General features: G+C 33.2%; 1 protein-coding gene across 3 annotated transcripts in view; it reads right to left on the bottom strand.

The window, feature by feature from the left end:
• The window catches only part of LOC111044382 (actin-interacting protein 1), a 40,465-nt gene extending 31,438 nt beyond the window's left edge, over positions 1 to 9,027 (bottom strand). For 2 of the 3 annotated variants that reach the window (XM_039425843.1, XM_039425844.1), the window contains exon 1: positions 4,021 to 4,186. In XM_039425843.1, the coding sequence (XP_039281777.1) occupies positions 4,021 to 4,036 (16 nt within the window). In that variant the 5' untranslated portion in view covers positions 4,037 to 4,186. Of the gene's footprint in view, positions 1 to 4,020; positions 4,187 to 7,015; positions 7,223 to 8,697 lie in introns of those variants that run through there. The other variant, XM_039425845.1, reaches the window with a different exon arrangement.
• Positions 9,028 to 20,368: the final 11,341 nt, after the last annotated feature.

Below are 20,368 nucleotides of genomic sequence, written 5' to 3'. Positions count from 1 at the left end.
TACAAAAACAAAAGAGAAATCAAAAAATGTAAGTAAGGCTTCATGGAATGTTGTGAAAAGCTTAACAAATGATGATATGACAATCCACTACAATATATGCTTGAAACAAGATGAGAAGGTTATAACCGATCCTGGTTTGGTGGCAAATATTTTCAATAACTATTTCATATCCGAAATTCGGAAGTTAACAGGCACCATAATTGAGACCAACATTGATACAGCCCATGAAATATCAGATAGTGACTTCCAGCTCTGGCCAACTACCACAAAAGAGATCAGGGATATCATCAATCAAATAAGTGCCAAGTCTAGCTTTGGTGTGGATGATATCCCTTGTAGTTTGATGCAGGTATGTGTAGACTCAATAGCCGGACACCTATCAACCTTGATAAATCTTTTGACCAAGGCCAGTTCCCTGATCCAATTAAAATATCGAGTAGTAATACCTGTAATACCTATCTATAAGTAATACCTGTCCATAAGAAAAATGAGAAAGACCAAGTATGCAATTATCGACCCATTGCAGTTCAAAATGTTTTTTCTAAAATATACGAAATTGCTTTTCTTAGGAGACTTATACCCTACCTAGAAAAAAGAAAATTGTTCAATGAATACCAATACGGCTTTAGAAAAAACAGGAGCACTACCGACGCCATCTTCGATCTGATAACTAAAATATATGAGAATCTTGATGAAATTGGAGAACAAATTTGTATATTTTATGATATGACGAGAGCCTTTGACCTTCTCTCTCATAAAATACTCCTGCATAAATTGTCAAACCTAGGGATAAAGAATAAAGCATGGAGATGGATTGCCACCTACCTGAAGAACAGAACCCAGACTGTAAATATAACACACTCAGTACAAGATGGAATGATTAAATGCTATAAATCATCCGTTTCACCGCCAATACAAACTGGAGTCCCTCAAGGTTCAAATTTGGGCCCGGTATTGTTCTTACTTTACATAAACGACATGCCTGATGATATATCAACGGGAAAAGTGTGGCTGTTCGCAGATGACATCAGTCACCTAATAAAGGAAGACAATATGAAAAGCCTCCATATCAGAACTCCGGAAGGATTAAAAGATGTGAGTGATTGGTGCCATGCTAATAGTCTAATACTAAACAAAGTGAAAACTAGAGCCCTGCAGTTCTATAACCGAAATAGACATGATTCAACACCTCTTCTCAGACTTGAGGGTTCTATTGTAAAGGTCGATGAAAATATAAAATATCTAGGAGTTGCTATCAGCAACAACTTAAAGTGGCAGACTCACATTGACCTTATTTCAAAAAAACTTACTGCAGTTTGTTACATGATGAGCCGATTGCAAAGCTTACTCGACACCGAAATACTAATGAAGGTGTACTATGACTGCTTCCAGAGCATAATGAATTATGGCATAACATTCTGGGGGAGCAGCCATAGCGCAATACGAGTGCTTCTTCTGCAGAAAAGTATTGTTAGAATTATATGCAATGAAAACTACCTGGCACATTGCAAACCTTTGTTTATTGAGACTGGAATACTAACACTCCCAGCCCTCCTTATCTTTGAATCAGCTCTGATGGTTAAAAGAAGACCGGACTATTTCCAACGGAACCAACATATACATGGATACAGCACAAGACGACATAATGACACCCATGTACTGGCAGTGAGAACAGGACTGGCACAAAAGGGGCCCAGATACGTATGCAGCAGGATTTACAACCATCTCCCAGAAGAAATAAAAAATATTGAAAGCATAGGCGGCTTCAAGGACCTACTGAAGAGACACCTACAACAAAGGCCATACTATAGCCTGCAGGAATTCTATGATGACAGTGTGTTCCGCAGGGCCAACCAATGACGACCACGGCGATGTCGCGCTACTAGTGGGATAAAAAATAATATAATATCAATAATGATATATTATCGCACAACTTTAGGCGGACTCCAAACCAACGGACAGACAGTGAACAGTGAAGAGTTTGTGGATTATGGCGTGCCGCAGGGATCAGTGATGGGCCCTCTACTCTTTCTGATCGCGATCAATGACCTTGGGCTCATTGGATCTGTCCTGATGTTTGCAGATGACGCCACAATATGCTCAAAGGGGTAGACTGTAGAACAGGCGGAATTACATGCAGAGAGTTTTTAGCAGTGCCAAACAGTGGTTTGCAGAAAATAGACTCAGCCTAAATGAGGGAAAGACCCAAAAACTGGTATGTGAACTCCGTAGCCTCGCTGAATCTGCCCACCTGGCTAATGTGAAGCTCCTGGGATTCATCATTGACTCAAAGTTATCATGGGCAGGTACACTGAGGGAGTTTGTTCCAGGCTGGCGCGGGTGGTATATCTTTTGCGCAGACTGAGGATCCTTCTGAGCCGGAAGGACTTGAACATGGTTCCCATCTTCTGTATGGACTCTTGCTGTGGGGACATGCGGCGGGCTGCAAGAGTGTGCTGATGCTCCAGAAGAAACCACTTGGAGTGTTAACCTCAGTGAGGTATCGTGAGCACTGTGTTTGCATGTTTGTTTGACTGGGCGGGTGGGCATCCTGACTGGGCGGGCATCCTACAACCAGTGCCAACATACTCCTGCCCAGTTTGTTGCATGCGTAAGGACACCGAGTGCAGTCAAGTCCTGCACATCGGATCTTAGCCCACGTACATAATACAAGGAGGAGGTTTGCGGCAATGGATATTCCACGCTGCACAACTAGTAACAAGAAGGACTGTTTAACCATTTTTGCCCTTCGCTTGTTCAACGACCTACCTGTCAATGTGAGGAATCTGCAAGGAAGTGACTTCAAAATTAGAATAGTGACGTGGCTGAAGAATAACCCATTCTACACAATGAGTGAATATTTCGATGCACACAAGGACAACATAGCCTGACATGCCATCTTAGAAGTAATTTAATGACGCCATCTATACAGTTCACTGGTCATTGATGAAGAAAAAGGAATAAGGAACAGCTTTAAACAGTGCTGCAGCACAAAAAGTGGAAACGGTCACCCTTCCAAAGATGTAACAATCATTAGTGACTTATCTAGGGCTGGAAAACTGAGATCTCTCCTTCAATTTATTTCTCACACTAGTCTGTGAGAAAGAAAACTGAAGTTACAAGTTGGATTTTTATGCTAATTTAGAGTAATACAAACATGAATCTAAAAGAAACAAGTACAAGACAATTTTTGGTGGAAAACTTAGAAATTGCTGGATAGTATTCTATTTTATATACAATTGGATAAGAAATTGAATCTGAATGTATTGAACCACACCCCAACATTTATTCAAGGTGGGTACCTATCTATAAAATTACAAAAAAATATATTCGCCTCAAAAAAGTGTTGCATTCCTTCAAAACGCAAGATATTATACCGGATCTATTATAAATTATATTTACTACAGCATATTTCATTTGTATAATTATTAGGCCTAATGATAATATGTAAGTTAAATTGAGGAAAGTTATTAAAAAAACGTTTCTCTTCCTTGAATCCAGCAGCCAGCAAACCATAAAATCTTGATATTCATCAAAAGTCAGGCTCTACTACTCAAGAAAGCCAAAATGTAGGCTATTTTGATGAAAGGCGAGATCTTGACATCTCATTACGCTTGACATAACCTAGAATAAATTATTTTGTTTCAAGTATTGTAGTAATAAAATGTTCTTCTTTACTTCTAGATGGGATAAATCTTATAAAATTTAAAAGCTATTATAGGAAAAAATCATATTTTTTTAAAGGTTTCCTGTATTGTACAATAAGTTAAACACTTCAAAAAAAATACTTAATAGCATAGTTTATAATCTTGAAGTTTTGAATAAGAAATTATCTTATGAAAAAATGTAATGATTAATAAGAACCCGATGGCAATTCGTAAATTTCAAGCTGTACAATAATTATTTGAGAAATTGAATAATGTTTACAATATTAATTATCAAAATGAGATTATCTTTCATAACAGCCGGCGAGCTCAGAGTTTACAAACAAAGCTAGAAAGATATTATCAATAAACTTACTAGTGGAATATGACATCGCTGATAAAATTTGTTAATTACTGTAGAATATTACTAATTATTCTTTAAAAATTCACAATTGATGAAGGCACTCTTCAACATGAATCACTGATCTCCGCTGCACTGTGCACTCAGCAGAAAACCAAACAGCGGAACCCATTTTCCCTTATTTGGATCGTAGTATTGAATTTCCTGCCGTCAGATAGCACCACACGGCAAATGTCTATGTCAAGATTCATGTATTTTTCTTTAATTCCGATTTTTTATGTTTAAAATTATTTTTTCAAATGTACTAAAATTTCTACTATGGATAAAGATTTTTTTCGTATTCATTACAGCTAATTTTTCAAACAATCATACTTGTACAAAACCGATATTTTTTATGAAAGGTTGGTCTTCATGTCATCTCTGCAAATAAGCGGTAAGTTTAAATTTTTAAAGTTCAGAAAAATAGCCAAAGATAACATGAAGTTGTAAGGTAGCCTGTTAAATTTTTTTAGAGAAAATGTACTAAAAAGAAGCTCTCAGAAGTTCTAAAAATACTCACTCCGTTGTCATTTACAGATTATAGAAGTGGAAATGTCTTAATTTCTTGTCTCTCGTATAATGAGAATCGCAATGATATGACTTGATATGGTTTTTACAGAAATGGTAAGATACAGATATAAAAAGCTTGGCATCAGCTGATTAAAAGTGAATTTCTCATGTTCGCGGCGCGTATATCTGTACGCACCTTTTAACTCACATCTTATGAAGCTCACCAAAATTGTTCAGGCTTTTTCTATATTGCTTGTATTTTGACAACCGTGAAGGGTTTAAGATATTTCATCATTTTCCGCACGAAAATATTTAGGAAACCTTCCTCTTCCTCTATATTTTTTGTTATAATGTAGGCTTATAACTACCGTACCGTACAGTACATATAATTGCTTATAATGTACGGTAACTTATATACGTACAGATCATTATTTTAAAGCCGAAAAAACAATCAGAAATAATAATTTGGTTCTCTAAATCTCTTGATAGGATTTCCTACAAGGAAATCTCTTTGATACATTGATCACATTTATACCTGCACAAAAAAATAGATGCCGTATAAATTTCAAAGAAAGGCAAAATAAATTGTACATTTTGGAAGGTTATAACTAAAACTTTAACTAACTAAACCTTAAACGAACTATAACTTTTATAGAAATTAAAATCATATAGTATGCACTCTTTTTTTAAAATCACGACATGTTTCAACCTTAGACCAGATATAGATCTATATTTTATAGGGTTATCTATACCTACAAGGTTTCAACATATTAAGAACATATTCATGTTGTAAATTAAAGTTTTTAAAATGAAGGCTATTTGGATTTTTAATTTCATGATAATAAGAGTAGCCCTCCACCAAAAATTTAACTAAAATGTAGTATGCAATTATACAATATATATTATTTTTTATTCACCATCAAATTGGCTTTTTTCGTTGGGGCTACTCTTGAATAGAAATAAAATTACCTTATACCCTTCTGTAAAATTATTTACATGTTGTGAGTAAATAAATTTACAAAAGGGTACTTAAATTTCAATTTCTTTTTCTATTCAATGTGGATATCCTAACTACTAAAATATCACCTTCAGAACTACTCAAGTAGGTATATAAATTATAGATAACTTTGAAAATCTGCCATCCGCTCATTCCCGCACGGGCTTTATTAAAACAAGAATCTCACTATTAATTGGTAAATTTATTTTATCTGAGTGATAAAAATGTCACCGATCTATAAGAAAGAAGAGAAATGTTTAAGTTTTTTTATTTGAAAAAAATTGAAATACAGGAATGTAATTGATGAACAATATCATTGAATTGAAGGCTTTGACGTTGAAAATGAATATCTACTACTGTAGACGTACGGCTCCTCCGTTCTTGCATTCTCCGTCGTATTGTTTTGTGTATTCTGGAACAAAATATTGTAATTAGAGAAATTATTTTCCAAATATTTACTAAAGTGTATTTGATGATACATACTATATATGCATTGAGAATATATTGGGAGTTCTCCAACGAACTTTTGTGTATGAGGGGTGGGGACAAAAATTAAAAATACTGCACTCAATTAAACCATACCAAACCACAAACATGTACGGTAGGCTGTAGTTAATTGATACCAATTTAAATCAATATTATTTTATCTAAAACTACACTTTTTTAAATTGAATATAAAATTAATTGTAATCAATGGAATCAAATCTTGGATAAAAGTTGATCAAATACGGTATCAATAAATCATCCAATTATACGATTGTGTAATAGAACTCTATAACAATTAACAAGATAACTCTGTTTGGAACGCTGTAAGGAGTGTCATTATTTTTAATGGGATGCAAGGTGAGACTCCTAGGATGGGTGTCGCGTTTTACGTTGGCCTTGGCCTGACTACATTATTAAAGCCTTGTGCGTATAAAATAATATAGAATATTAAATTCTTGAATCGCTCGACGGCAACAGGAGCAGGAGGAGAATTTAAAGTGGTTAAAAGGTTGGAATTTTACATCATTCGCTGTTAGCATCAGTCGCAGTGGTGTGTGTGTGTGTATGTGCACACAAGACTAAAGAATAAAAACTCATCCCGCATCCCAAATATATGTTTACCTTATTATAGTGGAATGAATGGGAGTACACCTTTGATATGAAAGTTATATAAAGTGATATAAACTTTTATAAAGTTTATCATGAAAAAGAGAGGCCTATGCAAAGACGCCTTACTAATTCACCAATAGCATCACCAACTCACCAATTCATCAAACCCCTATTCATCCAACCCCTATTTATCTAACATCCAACTCCTAGAGTTAATTTCCCTCAATAATGAAATGGAATGGAAAAAATTCTATTTGGCGGAGTTAGGTCTTTTAAGTCTTCTCTACCACTTAACATCGAAATAATGACTGTGTATCGTACTTCGCAATAATGTGTATTTTATTCATTTTTGAGGAATATTGAACGTACGTTTTCCACTTTCGCAGGCAGCCTTCTTGAGCACACATGCGTTGCCAAAAGTAACCGGCTTTCCAGCGGCGTCATGGCCGCAAACTGGCTTGTAGTCATCTGCGCACACGTCGCATTTGGCCTTCTGCGCAGCTGCCTTCTTGGCAGCGTCTAGCTTCTTGTCGGAGCTGGCTGCGAGAGCTAGGCAGACCAGGGCCGCTAACACCACTGTCGGAAAAAAAAACATTCAACAACAATTTCAATTCATTTTATTTACCAAAGATTTATTCATTTATTTGATTTCCAACGGTTACACCAATTTGCAACTCAAGTACAATAACTTGAAAGAATAAAAGTAACAAGATTATATGATATAGTATAATATAATGATTTGTGATTGTCAATAAATGAAATTATTAATAAATATGAAAGTAATATACATGCAAAATAATCTAATAGCTCAATTTTAATTAAGCAGAACAATAACAATCATTAAATCGATAGTGGGATAAGAGAACACTGCTGTAATTCTACAGCATCAAGCTCAACAATATAAGGATACTGAATAATAACCAAATAATATGTATGAGAAATGGTTGAACTCAACATAGAATAATAAGAAAGAATTTAAAAAAAGAACACAAACAAAGCAGAAAGTGAATAATACATAAACGTGAAACAAAAAGGTACTGCACAGTTGAAAATAAAATATATTAAAGAAATAACAGAATAATACAAAGAGAGAAACAAAAATGAAAAATGAAGTACTTAAGGCAAAACATACAAAGCAAGTCGACCAGTCAAACAAAAAAACTGCGAAAGCATCAATTATTACAAAATAAAACTCTACAATATCAAATAGACTGTTTCATTACCAAACTTATCTGTTAAATGAACATTATCAGCTATTACTAAAACGATAAATATGATGATAATATAATATCAAAATGGCCTTAGATACAATATAAATATATGTTTAATCTACAGTAATTAGGAACTGTGAAAACGCCGGCATAATAAGGAAGTTTCCTAGGACGTCAGAACGATTCGTAGGATCAGTTCAAACTAAATTCAGAATCCCTTTAAATTGAGTGCAAGCATAATGTTATGAATGAAATTTATGATCATAGAAATGAATTTCATCGAGGAAAAATAATTTTAAATCGTCCATGCATTGTATTATCACTTTTCCTGTTATGTGTTGTCAACAACAATGTCAGTCAGTAGAATATATAAATGCTTTTGTTAATAAGCCTACAACTGAGAGCATTTCTATATTCTATAAGAAGAATATGATTATATTTGCCAATAAACCTACAACAAACCTAAAATATAATATATTTAAAAAATATATATTACGATAAATCATGTATCCTAATAAACAAAAAATCTTACATATCCTTAGGCTGTAATAAATTTATAACATATTTGTCAATAAAATATGAAACTTCAATAAAAGTAAGATCGGTTCTACAAAAATCTTTAAAAAATTCTATCAATTAATTCTTGATGGTTGCCAATAAACTTACAACAAAGAGTCTTGTCCTATTTTATAAAAAATGCAATATTTGCCAATAATATAATGCAAGAAAAATAATATAGTCTACTCTAAAGGGAAATTTCGTTATTCTTGTCAAACTGCTGGTCAACCCTTTTCAATATCAATAAGATAGGTACCATATATTATTTGTCAATCAACTTACAACAAATTCTGAACGATGTTGCAGCCATTATTTGTTTAATATCTACTGGATACCGGACGATGAAGTTCTGTGATGCTGCGTTGTCGACTTGTGTGAACGTTCTAATAATTCTTCTCTTCTGCTAAGCTCAGCTCCGCTGGTCAAATACAATAGCTGTGATTAGAGGGCCTTCATTCCTCCTCCCCTCCTCCTCCTACTCCTCCTCCTACTCCTCCTACTCCTGCTTCTCATCCTACATTGAACCTAGCTGTTGCTTCAAAGGATGATGCTGCAAATGTGTGTTTTAGTCGTAGGCCTATGCCTTGCAAGGCTTGTAGGTTGCCGAGAAGAACTAACCTGTTAGGTATAATAATGGACATATCAAATCAGATTAAGTTATATTAAAAATAGTGAAATTCACATGATTCTGCCAGAATTAGTTGAGTGAAGTGTCGATGCTATTTGGAAGGAATGCTGAAAGTTAGAAGGGATCCTCATAAATGATAGTTAAATACATAGGTAGTGTATAAATATAAATTTTCATTGTGTATTCCGCAATGATAGAGTTGTATTGAAACCTATTGAGTCATATTTATATATAATTTTTATCTCATGTTCTTGAAGAAACCAATTAAACAGCACAAAAATATCCTATTTTTACTTTTCTTGCCCTATTACCATAGGTAAGGAAAGTATTGCTTTCCGAAAAAATTAAGGTACCCAATTTCTAAATTTCTATACGTTTCAAGGTCCCCTGAGTCCAAAAAAGTGTTTTTGGGGTATTGGTGTGTGTGTGTGTGTGGTGTGTGTGTGTGTGTGTGTGTGTGTGTATGAGTGTATGTGCGTCTGTGTACACGATATCTCATCTCCCAATCAACGGAATGACTTGAAATTTAGAACTTAAGGTCCTTACAATAAAAGGATCTGACACGAACAATTTCGATCAAATGCAATTCAAGATGGCGGCTAAAATGGCGAAAATGTTGTCAAAAAACGGGTTTTTCGCGATTTTCTCGAAAACGGCTCCAACGATTTTGATTAAATTTATACCTAGAATAGTCACTGATAAGCTCTATCAACTGTCACAAGTCCCATATCTGTAAAAATTCCAGGAGCTCCGCCCCATCACTGCAAAGTTTGATTTTAGATTCCCAATTATCAGGCTTCAGATACAATTTGAATAAAAATTTTCGAGTGGAAAAGATTGAGCATGAAAATCTCTAAAATTAATGTTTAGTAAGGTAGCATTTCCACCTAAAATTGAAAATAAGCACGAAACTCGAGAAAAGTGATTATCCAATTGCAAACTGTTGGCAACTGTTGATTCTATTAAATGATTCACTATGAAGAGATAGCAGACCTCGTATGTCTCTAGCGTTATTGTCCTGTCAACAGCTGGCTCAGAACTTTGTTTATAAGTAGACTTGAGATGCGCGTGAACACTAGCGTCAGGTGATCAATTTTCATAACGGCAAGGAAAGTTATTGTGTGAGTGCGCCACACCAGATTTTTGTCTGGAGCCTTCAGTCTTTGAAAAAACTGTTTGTTGTAATAATTGAGAACACAGTAATACCGATAAGACTTATCGATTCCACTTCCAGGACTATTTTTATGCCGAAACCAATAACACACAGAAGTAAAGTCAAATATTATGTTGAATTGACAATATAGGTATTCATTGTTCTAAATTCATAAAAAGTTCCACAAAGTCAGTAGAGTACGTATTTCACAAATATGTTTATTATTATTTTGAACTTTTAAGTGGCAGCGTATATTTTAAATACCGGGTAACAAAAATTTATGCACCATCTCTGAATTGTAGCTATAGTGAATTTTTAATGGCAGGATTGTTGAAGGAAAATATCACTTATCAATAATAATAATACCTCAGTTGAAGAGTTATTTATTGAATAATAAGTTAAATCAATAATTTTGTTATAATAGTGAAAAGTTGCAATAATTAGTGGTGATGCTTGCAAAAAATCTAAAGTGAATTTCACTTCATACTTTCAGCATTGAATCAATGAAAAGAATTAATTTTTATTTGTATGAATAAATTCTAAAACAGTTTGAAGCAAATCTTCCTATAGGATCCAACAGATCCTAGGAGAGATGGTTTGAAGCGCAAATTATCATTGAATAGACTCCGTTATTGCTGAAAATGGAAATTATCCATGAAGCAGAGATTGATGATGGAGCCTAAAATATAGTGTAATTCACTTGAAACTGTCAGCATTGGTTTTCCCATTTACAGTTGTATACAGCATTGGATTACTGGGAAGCATTGATACTATTTATAAGAAATGCTGACAATTTGAAGTTGATCCTACACTCATTATTATTCTAAAATGCGAATATACAGCAGTATAGTTGTGTAGTATTTATAGTAGTCTTGACTTTAGTTGTTGTAATGTATATAATAGTTGTGTATAGAATAAATAAAAATATTAATCTGAGTACGGTACCCTTATTATTACAGTACCCTACATTATTAGCCGAAACATGTAGTGACAAAATAATTTATAAGGGTACGGTACTCAGATTAATATTTTTATTTAGATTTATATTGAAAGTAGCCCTAAAGAAAAAATACAATAAAATTGTGTATAGTAGTTGTTTATGAAGTGACTGTGGCAATTCCAAAAGTTCTTGTATTCAATAGCAACAAAGTAACAGTTCCAAACGACGACCTGTGAGCCTTTCTAGGCATGAGATGTGTGATGATAAAGTGGGTGTATTGTGTGGTGTGAAATGGCCGAGCAACAACCGGTTATATGGACTGCCAACAATAAAACTGCTATTGCAAACACAATATCTGACATCAGCAAGAGGTCAACCAAAGGTCGGACACGACTATTATCTGACACAAAAAGAGCAAGAGAGACAGTTTAAGGATGATGAATGAGAGTGGAGAAGAGAGGAGACGATTGAAAACACCAAACAGGCCGTCAATTATTTTGATAGAACTCTGCTTCAACGGCAACGGCAGTGAGAATATTTTGCATACACAAGATAAGAGGATTGAGTGCAACAGAAAGAATAATAAATATACTGTATATGTATTGCTTGATAAGTTGAAAAGCATTTTCATTATATATCAATATTGTTATAGAGAACTGCAATATATGCTGTGAAGAATATTATATGTGTGGTCAAGATAATTACCGTATTATTTAACAGATACACACCACATTTAACACAGATAAGTCTCATATAACTACATATTATACACTCACACTTTACACGAAAGCATAAAGGAAGAATGTAACTTACATCGTAGTCATTTTATTATATAAGAACAATATTATAAGCAATATTATTAATATTATTGCTCTTATTTAAGAGCAATATTATATTTTACAGGATAGTTCCAGTTCAGTGAATTTACACGGGCCCCCGACTTATCAGAAACTTATTGGGAGGGTTTAAATTGTTCCGTGGGTCTGGGGGGAGGGGTATTTCATCCTCTACAGAAAAACGGGGTCGGGTGTCCCCCCCGGAAAATGTTCGAAATTTTAATATGCTTAAGCATTTTTAGGCCTGATTTCAAAATGAACAAAAATTAGATTTGAAAGGCAGTTGGATCTAGTAAGATTATTTTCAATTGATCTTTAATGGTTAAAAATCTACTGTCGCTGATATCTAGTTTTTTATGAAATCAGGCCTTTTCACTCATCACATATAAGTGAACCAGGGAACAGAATCTCAAAACACAATACAATTTGTTGGTATGCTGAGTAACAATAATGAAGTCTTGAGTAAAATAAAATGAAAATTTGCTTTTTATCAAAACTATAACATTTTTTTAAGGATTTTTTCTTAATTTGAAGTATTTCTCCAACTTTTCAAATGACGGCGGCTCATTATTCTATAACATTAAAAGTTAGTATAAACCAGTAATCATATAAGCTTGTAAAATTAAGCTTGTAATGAAGAACAGGCCTGTTAGAAAAATTAAAAATTGATTTGTTCTCAAGTTGGCTTTTAATTTTGCTTCAAATTCAATGTCAGATTTCAAAACCAGGTTCACCACTCTTAATGTTTATACTTTCAACATTGACATTATTATTATTAATATTGTAAATAAACATAAGTTAAGGATGACAAGAATTTTTACAGTTATCATAATGCTATTTTCTGTTTACAATTATAATTGGTCAAGAGGAACAAGGAACAATATTGCCGTGCTACCAATTTTTCCTTAAACGGTTGGAATAGCATATAACACCTATCACACTAAGGAAAGTTGTCGGCTCCAATAAAATAGATACTTGATAAACTGTGAATGGATCTATTGCCTATGAATGAGAAATCCAGTTTTCAGAGCAAATTAACTTATAATCTTCAGATGAAAATTTTGGCAAAAACACAGAAATATAAAACGAACAATAACTTATAAGCTTAATGATTTCAAGTAACTACGAACTAAAATACTTATCTAGTTTACAGTTGAAACACAGTGGCTATTGGCTTTACTACACAAATAGCGAATTATGCACAAAAATTTATATAAAACTCAATTTAAAACATTAATAAATTCATTTAAACAGACAATAACTCAGAGCACAAAATTATACAAGCAACAGCCAGCCATATATTCAGAAGAAGGTCGAACAGGAAAAAGAAAAGTTGCCAGTCACGAAAGACAACGCCCTGTCCAATATCGATCTTTACAGACACGTCAACACAAAATTATAACTTATAAGTTTAGAATTCACATTCTACATCTGTTCTCAATAAAACTTTATTTTGAAAATGTTATTTTAAATTTTTATATATATCTCGATTTAAATAAACGATTTATTTAGTAATTTGTTAACCCTACCTCGGTGACATTATGGAACAATGCAACAAACATTTACGATAATAAATTCTCCATCAAAAAATTTGTCCGTCTATTGATAACTCTGACATTTACTATAAAGTTCCATAGATCTCGAATTGAAGATTCGATTTAAATGTGAGAAGAAAAATGTAATATTACAAATACCCCCCTCTTGACATAAAAAAATTTTACTGTTTGAAAATTTAAAGAAAAAAATTTACATTGACCCTAATGAAAATTGTTGAAATTTAAATTTGAGAACAGTAACAATTTTTTCTAGAAAAACATTACATGTCATCCAAAATATTGAAAATTATTATAAAAATTCATCAATAGCGTTTGTTATATGTTTCCAAACAATATCTCAAAATATAGAATATCAATATTACTTTTGATTTAACTTTATAATTTAAAGAAAAATATCTCAACAGAAAGTTTAATATGTAAAGAATAGTTTTTTGAAATTGCACACAAATTTAATAGATAGAAAAATTTAATTTTTATTGCATCGTTTTTTGGAAAAGAGATAGACGCTGCATACAGGATTAATTTAGGTGAGGATTAATTTAGGTAAAGTTTGGTTTTTTGATATTTTCAGCTTTCAAGGTTTAGAGTTCTGCATACAGGAATAATTTAGGAGAGGATTTTTTGAATCAATTCTTTCATGATACTGTGACTGTTCTTCTGAATTCCAAGTTGTGAATGTGAACATGGATGGCAATTACCTCCAGGTAATGCAGTAGTGTTGAAGTTTGAGATACAGAGTCAGCAATAAGCATTGGCATTGCTATTTGCGTATGCTTTGGTGTCGGCTTTGGCATCGGCGTTGATATTGGCATTGGCGCAGGCATTGGCATTGGCGCAGGCATTGGCATTGGCGTAGCTATTGGCATTGGCGTAGCTATTGACATCAGCACAGGCATCGGCGTTGATTTTGGTGTTGGCATCAGCATTGGCGCAGGCATTGGTGTAGCTATTGGCATTGACGCAGGCATTGACATCAGCACAGGCATCGGCGTTGATTTTGGTGTTGGCATCAGCATTGGCGCAGGCATTGGCGTAGCTATTGGCATTGATTTTTGTTGTTGGCATTGGCGCAGATTTTGGCATTGGCGTAGCTATTGGCATTAGCGCAGGCATTGGCATTGATTTTTGTTGTTGGCATCAGCATTGGCGCAGATTTTGGCATCAGCATTGGCGCAGGCATTGGCGTAGCTATTGGCATTGATTTTTGTTGTTGGCATTGGCGCAGGCATTGGCATTGGCGCAGGCTTTGGCATAGCTATTGGCATTGATTTTTGTTGTTGGCATCAGCATTGGCGCAGATTTTGGCATCAGCATTGGCGCAGATATTGGCTTCGGCGCAGGCATCGGCGTAGATTTTGGCGTAGTTATTGGTGTTGACATTAGCGTAGTTATTGGTGTAGGCCGCAGCGTAGATTTAGGCGTAGATATTGGCGTAGTTATGTCACACTAGTTTGAAAATCACCCAAATGTTCTTAACACTCTTCATGGCGTTCACTTGTTACTGATTTCGAGGTTCACATGATAACTATTTCAATGTTAATGTCTGTGCTGTACCTGTTATCTTAAAATGCTTATAAACTAAGAAGAAAAACTTGATTAGGCTATCAATACAATCTAATACACATAAAAATTATTTTAAGTATCTATGAAATTGAAATTTGTTAACATCTTATTATACAGTCAGCAATACATAAATTGTGAAATATGGACATATCAATGATAAATTTAAAAAAAAATCATTCATTTTCATCTATTCACTGTTCAAATATCAAATTTTAATCCATTCTTCAAAATAGAAATATAATTTCATAACACCCTGTATCATTATCAAAATTGTAAAAAACAAACATCATAACAACACAACAAAATTTAATTTCAATATATATTTCAATAATTTCAGACATTTGGTCTTTTATTCAATCATTTCATAATATATTTGCATTTCATTATTATTTAATATAACATTTCATTTATAGCATGTTCATTTCACATTTATGATTTATCATTCAGGGTTTCAAAATTATTTAGTTTTAATTTTGTTCAAAAATTGTATAAAAAGCAATTATTTAATATTATTAATCATTGTTTGTTGGATACTATAGTTTATTTCGACTCTTCAATGTTCTAAACACAAACTACATTTCATGACAAAACTTTACTATCAATCATTAAACAAGAAATCATTCAAAACATCAATAATATTTTGCTTCAAAGGCAAACAATATTCATAATTAATCATCATTTTGCATCTATGGCAATCAACATTATTAATCATTATTTTTGCATCTATGGCAATCAACATAAGTAATCAACACAAAAAATATTATCTCATTACTGCCTCTCTAAGTCATAACCTCTGTTATTCCTTCTTTAGGCAATAATGGGTTTCCATCTCAAAAAAAACAATCACATAACAGCAAAATTCTAATCAACAAACCCCACTAAAATTCTACATACACTCCAGCATCCATTTCAAACGATAATCAATCATATCAAAATTTATAGAACAAACAGTTTTAAAATTTAAAAAAAAAATATCAATTACAAAACACTTTAGAAAAATTTTAGCCTTTAACTCATTTCAATTGATAATATAACACAACGTTTCAAATTAAATCAATTATTTTTTTAAAATAATTTAAAATTTAAAGACTGTATAATAAGTATAAACATTTCAAGATTATGATACAAAGATGATCAAGATGAAATACTGGGTAAATAAGTTCCCTAAAAAATACAAACAAGAGAAAAAGAAAACTGGGTAAATAAATTCCCTAAAACAACACACACAAAATTGATACACTTCACATAAGTGATACATGATGAAAAAATATGTCACAAGCACACAATTCTTTACACTACATGGATAGATTTTAGAAAAGTTAAGTTTTATCAACAATTAAAGATTAGGAAAATAAGCTACTATTTTAACTTCCAAAATTATTTCAGAAAAAAAAATACAAATTTAAATGACTATGGACAAGATTGGTTAAGATATGCTTCATAGAAGAAATTTACTGAATATTACACAAAGACAGGAAAGAATTGAAATTTGAAAAGATCAAGGGCCAAGAAAAAATAGGCTATAGGAAAGAAAAAAGATACAATTATGGACTCTTACCATACGTAGTATTTACGGTCATTGCTATTCTGAATCCCGGCATGACACAGGATTCCTAATCATTGTGTGTTGGGGAATACCCTTTCATCATGTGATTCATTGTCATCATCTTGTAAATAAGCAACTTGAAACAACCTTTGAATACTAATACATCAATGGAAAACTTTGCGTTTTGTTTTCTTCAATAGCATGATTTTATTCATAGGTTCATTTGTTTCAACCAAGCAGTTTTGCCTACAAAAGTTCGTCATGTTCACTTGAGAATGCATAGCATACACCTTTTCAATTCTCAGTTGAAAGTTGAACTCATCAACTTGACTCAAAGCAACATTCATTTTGTTGACATTATTCCTAACCTCCACAGAAACCTGTCTCATGTAATCATTCATTTTATTTACTGTTTTCCTAACTTTCGATGTAGTAATCTGATCCATAGAAACATTCGATTTGTTTACTGTTTTCCTAACCTTCAATGTAGCAATAGTACTTTCTTGATAGTTGACTTTCAATGAAGACAACTCCCTACCTACTTCTTTACTCAATTCTACACTTTCACTATGGTTGACTTTTTCAACAACAGTAGCTAGGCCTACATTGTCAGAAACTTGAATGAGTTGATCTTGTAACTTAACACTACTATCATCCTGCTTCAATTTGTTTTCATCTTTCAATGTTTCATGTGCATTTTTCAATAGAAGGTTTATACTAACCTGCTCTAGTCTAATGCTAGTACATTCTTGCTTCATATCATCAAACCTAGCATTTTGATTTTTAAACATTTGGTCTAACTTAGCATTTTGCTTATCAAATTTAGCATTTTGCTCATCAAACCTAGCATCTAGCTTATCAAACCTTTGTGTTAAGAACTCTATAAGATTTATATCATTTTTAATGTTTGCCATTTTGTAATATGCACTGATTCATTAAAACTTGATCTCTCTTGAACCGACTTCCCACTCAGCAACAAACCATTCATAACCTATCAAGATATCTATCTACTAATAATTTCTATAACCAGGGATTTCATGGTGTACCATTTGGGACATATTTATTTTGTAATTCTGTCCCACCACAGGGGTAACATTTGGAACAAATGTGGTGATTCAGTCCCACACCAGGGCGTACCATTTGCCGTGCTACCAATTTTTCCTTAAACGGTTGGAATAGCATATAACACCTATCACACTAAGGAAAGTTGTCGGCTCCAATAAAATAGATACTTGATAAACTGTGAATGGATCTATTGCCTATGAATGAGAAATCCAGTTTTCAGAGCAAATTAACTTATAATCTTCAGATGAAAATTTTGGCAAAAACACAGAAATATAAAACGAACAATAACTTATAAGCTTAATGATTTCAAGTAACTACGAACTAAAATACTTATCTAGTTTACAGTTGAAACACAGTGGCTATTGGCTTTACTACACAAATAGCGAATTATGCACAAAAATTTATATAAAACTCAATTTAAAACATTAATAAATTCATTTAAACAGACAATAACTCAGAGCACAAAATTATACAAGCAACAGCCAGCCATATATTCAGAAGAAGGTCGAACAGGAAAAAGAAAAGTTGCCAGTCACGAAAGACAACGCCCTGTCCAATATCGATCTTTACAGACACGTCAACACAAAATTATAACTTATAAGTTTAGAATTCACATTCTACATCTGTTCTCAATAAAACTTTATTTTGAAAATGTTATTTTAAATTTTTATATATATCTCGATTTAAATAAACGATTTATTTAGTAATTTGTTAACCCTACCTCGGTGACATTATGGAACAATGCAACAAACATTTACGATAATAAATTCTCCATCAAAAAATTTGTCCGTCTATTGATAACTCTGACATTTACTATAAAGTTCCATAGATCTCGAATTGAAGATTCGATTTAAATGTGAGAAGAAAAATGTAATATTACAATATTATCAGGAAGCTGACCAATTCCAAATGGGGAATTCAACAAGCCACACTAAGAACATCGGCAATTGGTCTGTGTCTGTCAGCAGCAGAATATGCAGCACCTGTTTGGAGCTCCTCAGTGCATGCTAAACAAGTGGATACAGCAGTAAATGAAACACTGAGGGTAATAACAGGATGTCTAAGACCGACACCATTGCACAGGTTGTCTTGCGGGAGTAGCACCACCCAATATCAGAAGAAAGGTTGCTACAGACATTGAGAGGACTAAACAGGCAAGTGACCCACGCCATCCACTATTTGGGCATCCACTAGTTGAAGTCAAGGAGAAGTTTCTTGGCAACATCCCATGTCCTGCAGGGCTCTCCTGAAGAGAATCGTGTGGAGCAGTGGAGGCATGGCTTTATGTTGGAGGGATTGCCATTTCGGGAAGAATTGCCTCCACGATATATATATATATATATATATATATATATATATATATATATATATATATATATGTGATAACTTGGAAAGCTCTTAAGGGTAGGAGTGTCCAATTGCAAAACAAACCTGCAAAAATGCTGGGGTTTATTGCCAGCTTATGATGACATCTTCTGCGAGTGTGGATCAATTCAGGAGCAAGAGCATTTGCTTGTGTGCCCCCAGCTTGATGTCCAATGTAGAAAGGAGGATCTCTTTGAAGCAAATGACAAAGCTCAATCGGTTGCAAATTTTTTGGAAACATGTAATTTAAAGATAATGTTTGATCCAATGTTTATATTATATTGTTTTATTATTATTGTTTTTTTTTCACATGGGACCTGAGTAGGCCTATATCTAATGATTGCTTGTTTGGACACGGAAAGTATTGGTCAAGATATTTGGTTGACTCGACCCGGCCCCCAAAAATGTGTTTCAGGAACCATGAGTTTTATGGAGTAGCCACCAGGGTGAATTATTTATCAAAAATAGATGAAAACTGAAAACGCAAGGTAATACAATTATTTATAATTATTAAATGAAGAAAAAAGTCCATTTAGAAATGCTACCAACGTGAACTATTAGAAATTCAGATTATTGGAAATAATAGTTGTTAAATTTAAATGAATACTAGAAAAATAATTATCCTAGGTACAAGATAAAAAAATCAATTTTAAAGAATTAATTGCTATAGTGTGGCCCACGTTATAATGGCAGTGGATAAAGATAGCAGAATAGCGATGCCGATTCTCTGCATTACCTAATTAATCATATTTCTACGCCGTCAAAAACATAATTGACATCGTTGTGGACCTAGAAAAGGATAGTACAAGCGGCTTTGTCGAATGATAGACAAGGATAGCAAAACCAAAGTTGATCAAATACTGTCATTATAACGTGAACCTCACTATAGACAAGACAAATTAATATAGTTTTTGCCATTAAGACCCTATAATGGACTAAATAGAGTTTAAAAAGAAGCATCGGATTGGAAAAAAAAATTGGATTGAATTTGTTATACCTAAATATATATTCTTGAGCATTTAAGTTATGTTTCATATTACCTATTTGATATTTTTATTCTTTTTATCAACTCAAGTATCGAAAGTTTGAAATAACCGCTACTAGTGTAATCTGTCCAAGTAACCAACAGAAGAACAATTTCTGTCACTATTTATCAACTTTCATTGAACATTAATTCTACAAATTTAAAATAAAATAGCATTCTATTTTTTCTCAAAATATAAAATCGATAACAAGACAAGAATTTCAGTGAACGAATAAAATAATTTTTTTGAATAATGTAGGGACTTTTCCAATTTCTG

This window comes from Nilaparvata lugens, chromosome 4 (assembly GCF_014356525.2).
Source record: "Nilaparvata lugens isolate BPH chromosome 4, ASM1435652v1, whole genome shotgun sequence".
Classification (NCBI taxonomy): domain Eukaryota; kingdom Metazoa; phylum Arthropoda; class Insecta; order Hemiptera; family Delphacidae; genus Nilaparvata; species Nilaparvata lugens.
Note: the sequence above shows the minus strand (reverse complement) of the source record. Positions and strands in the feature narration are given on the sequence as shown.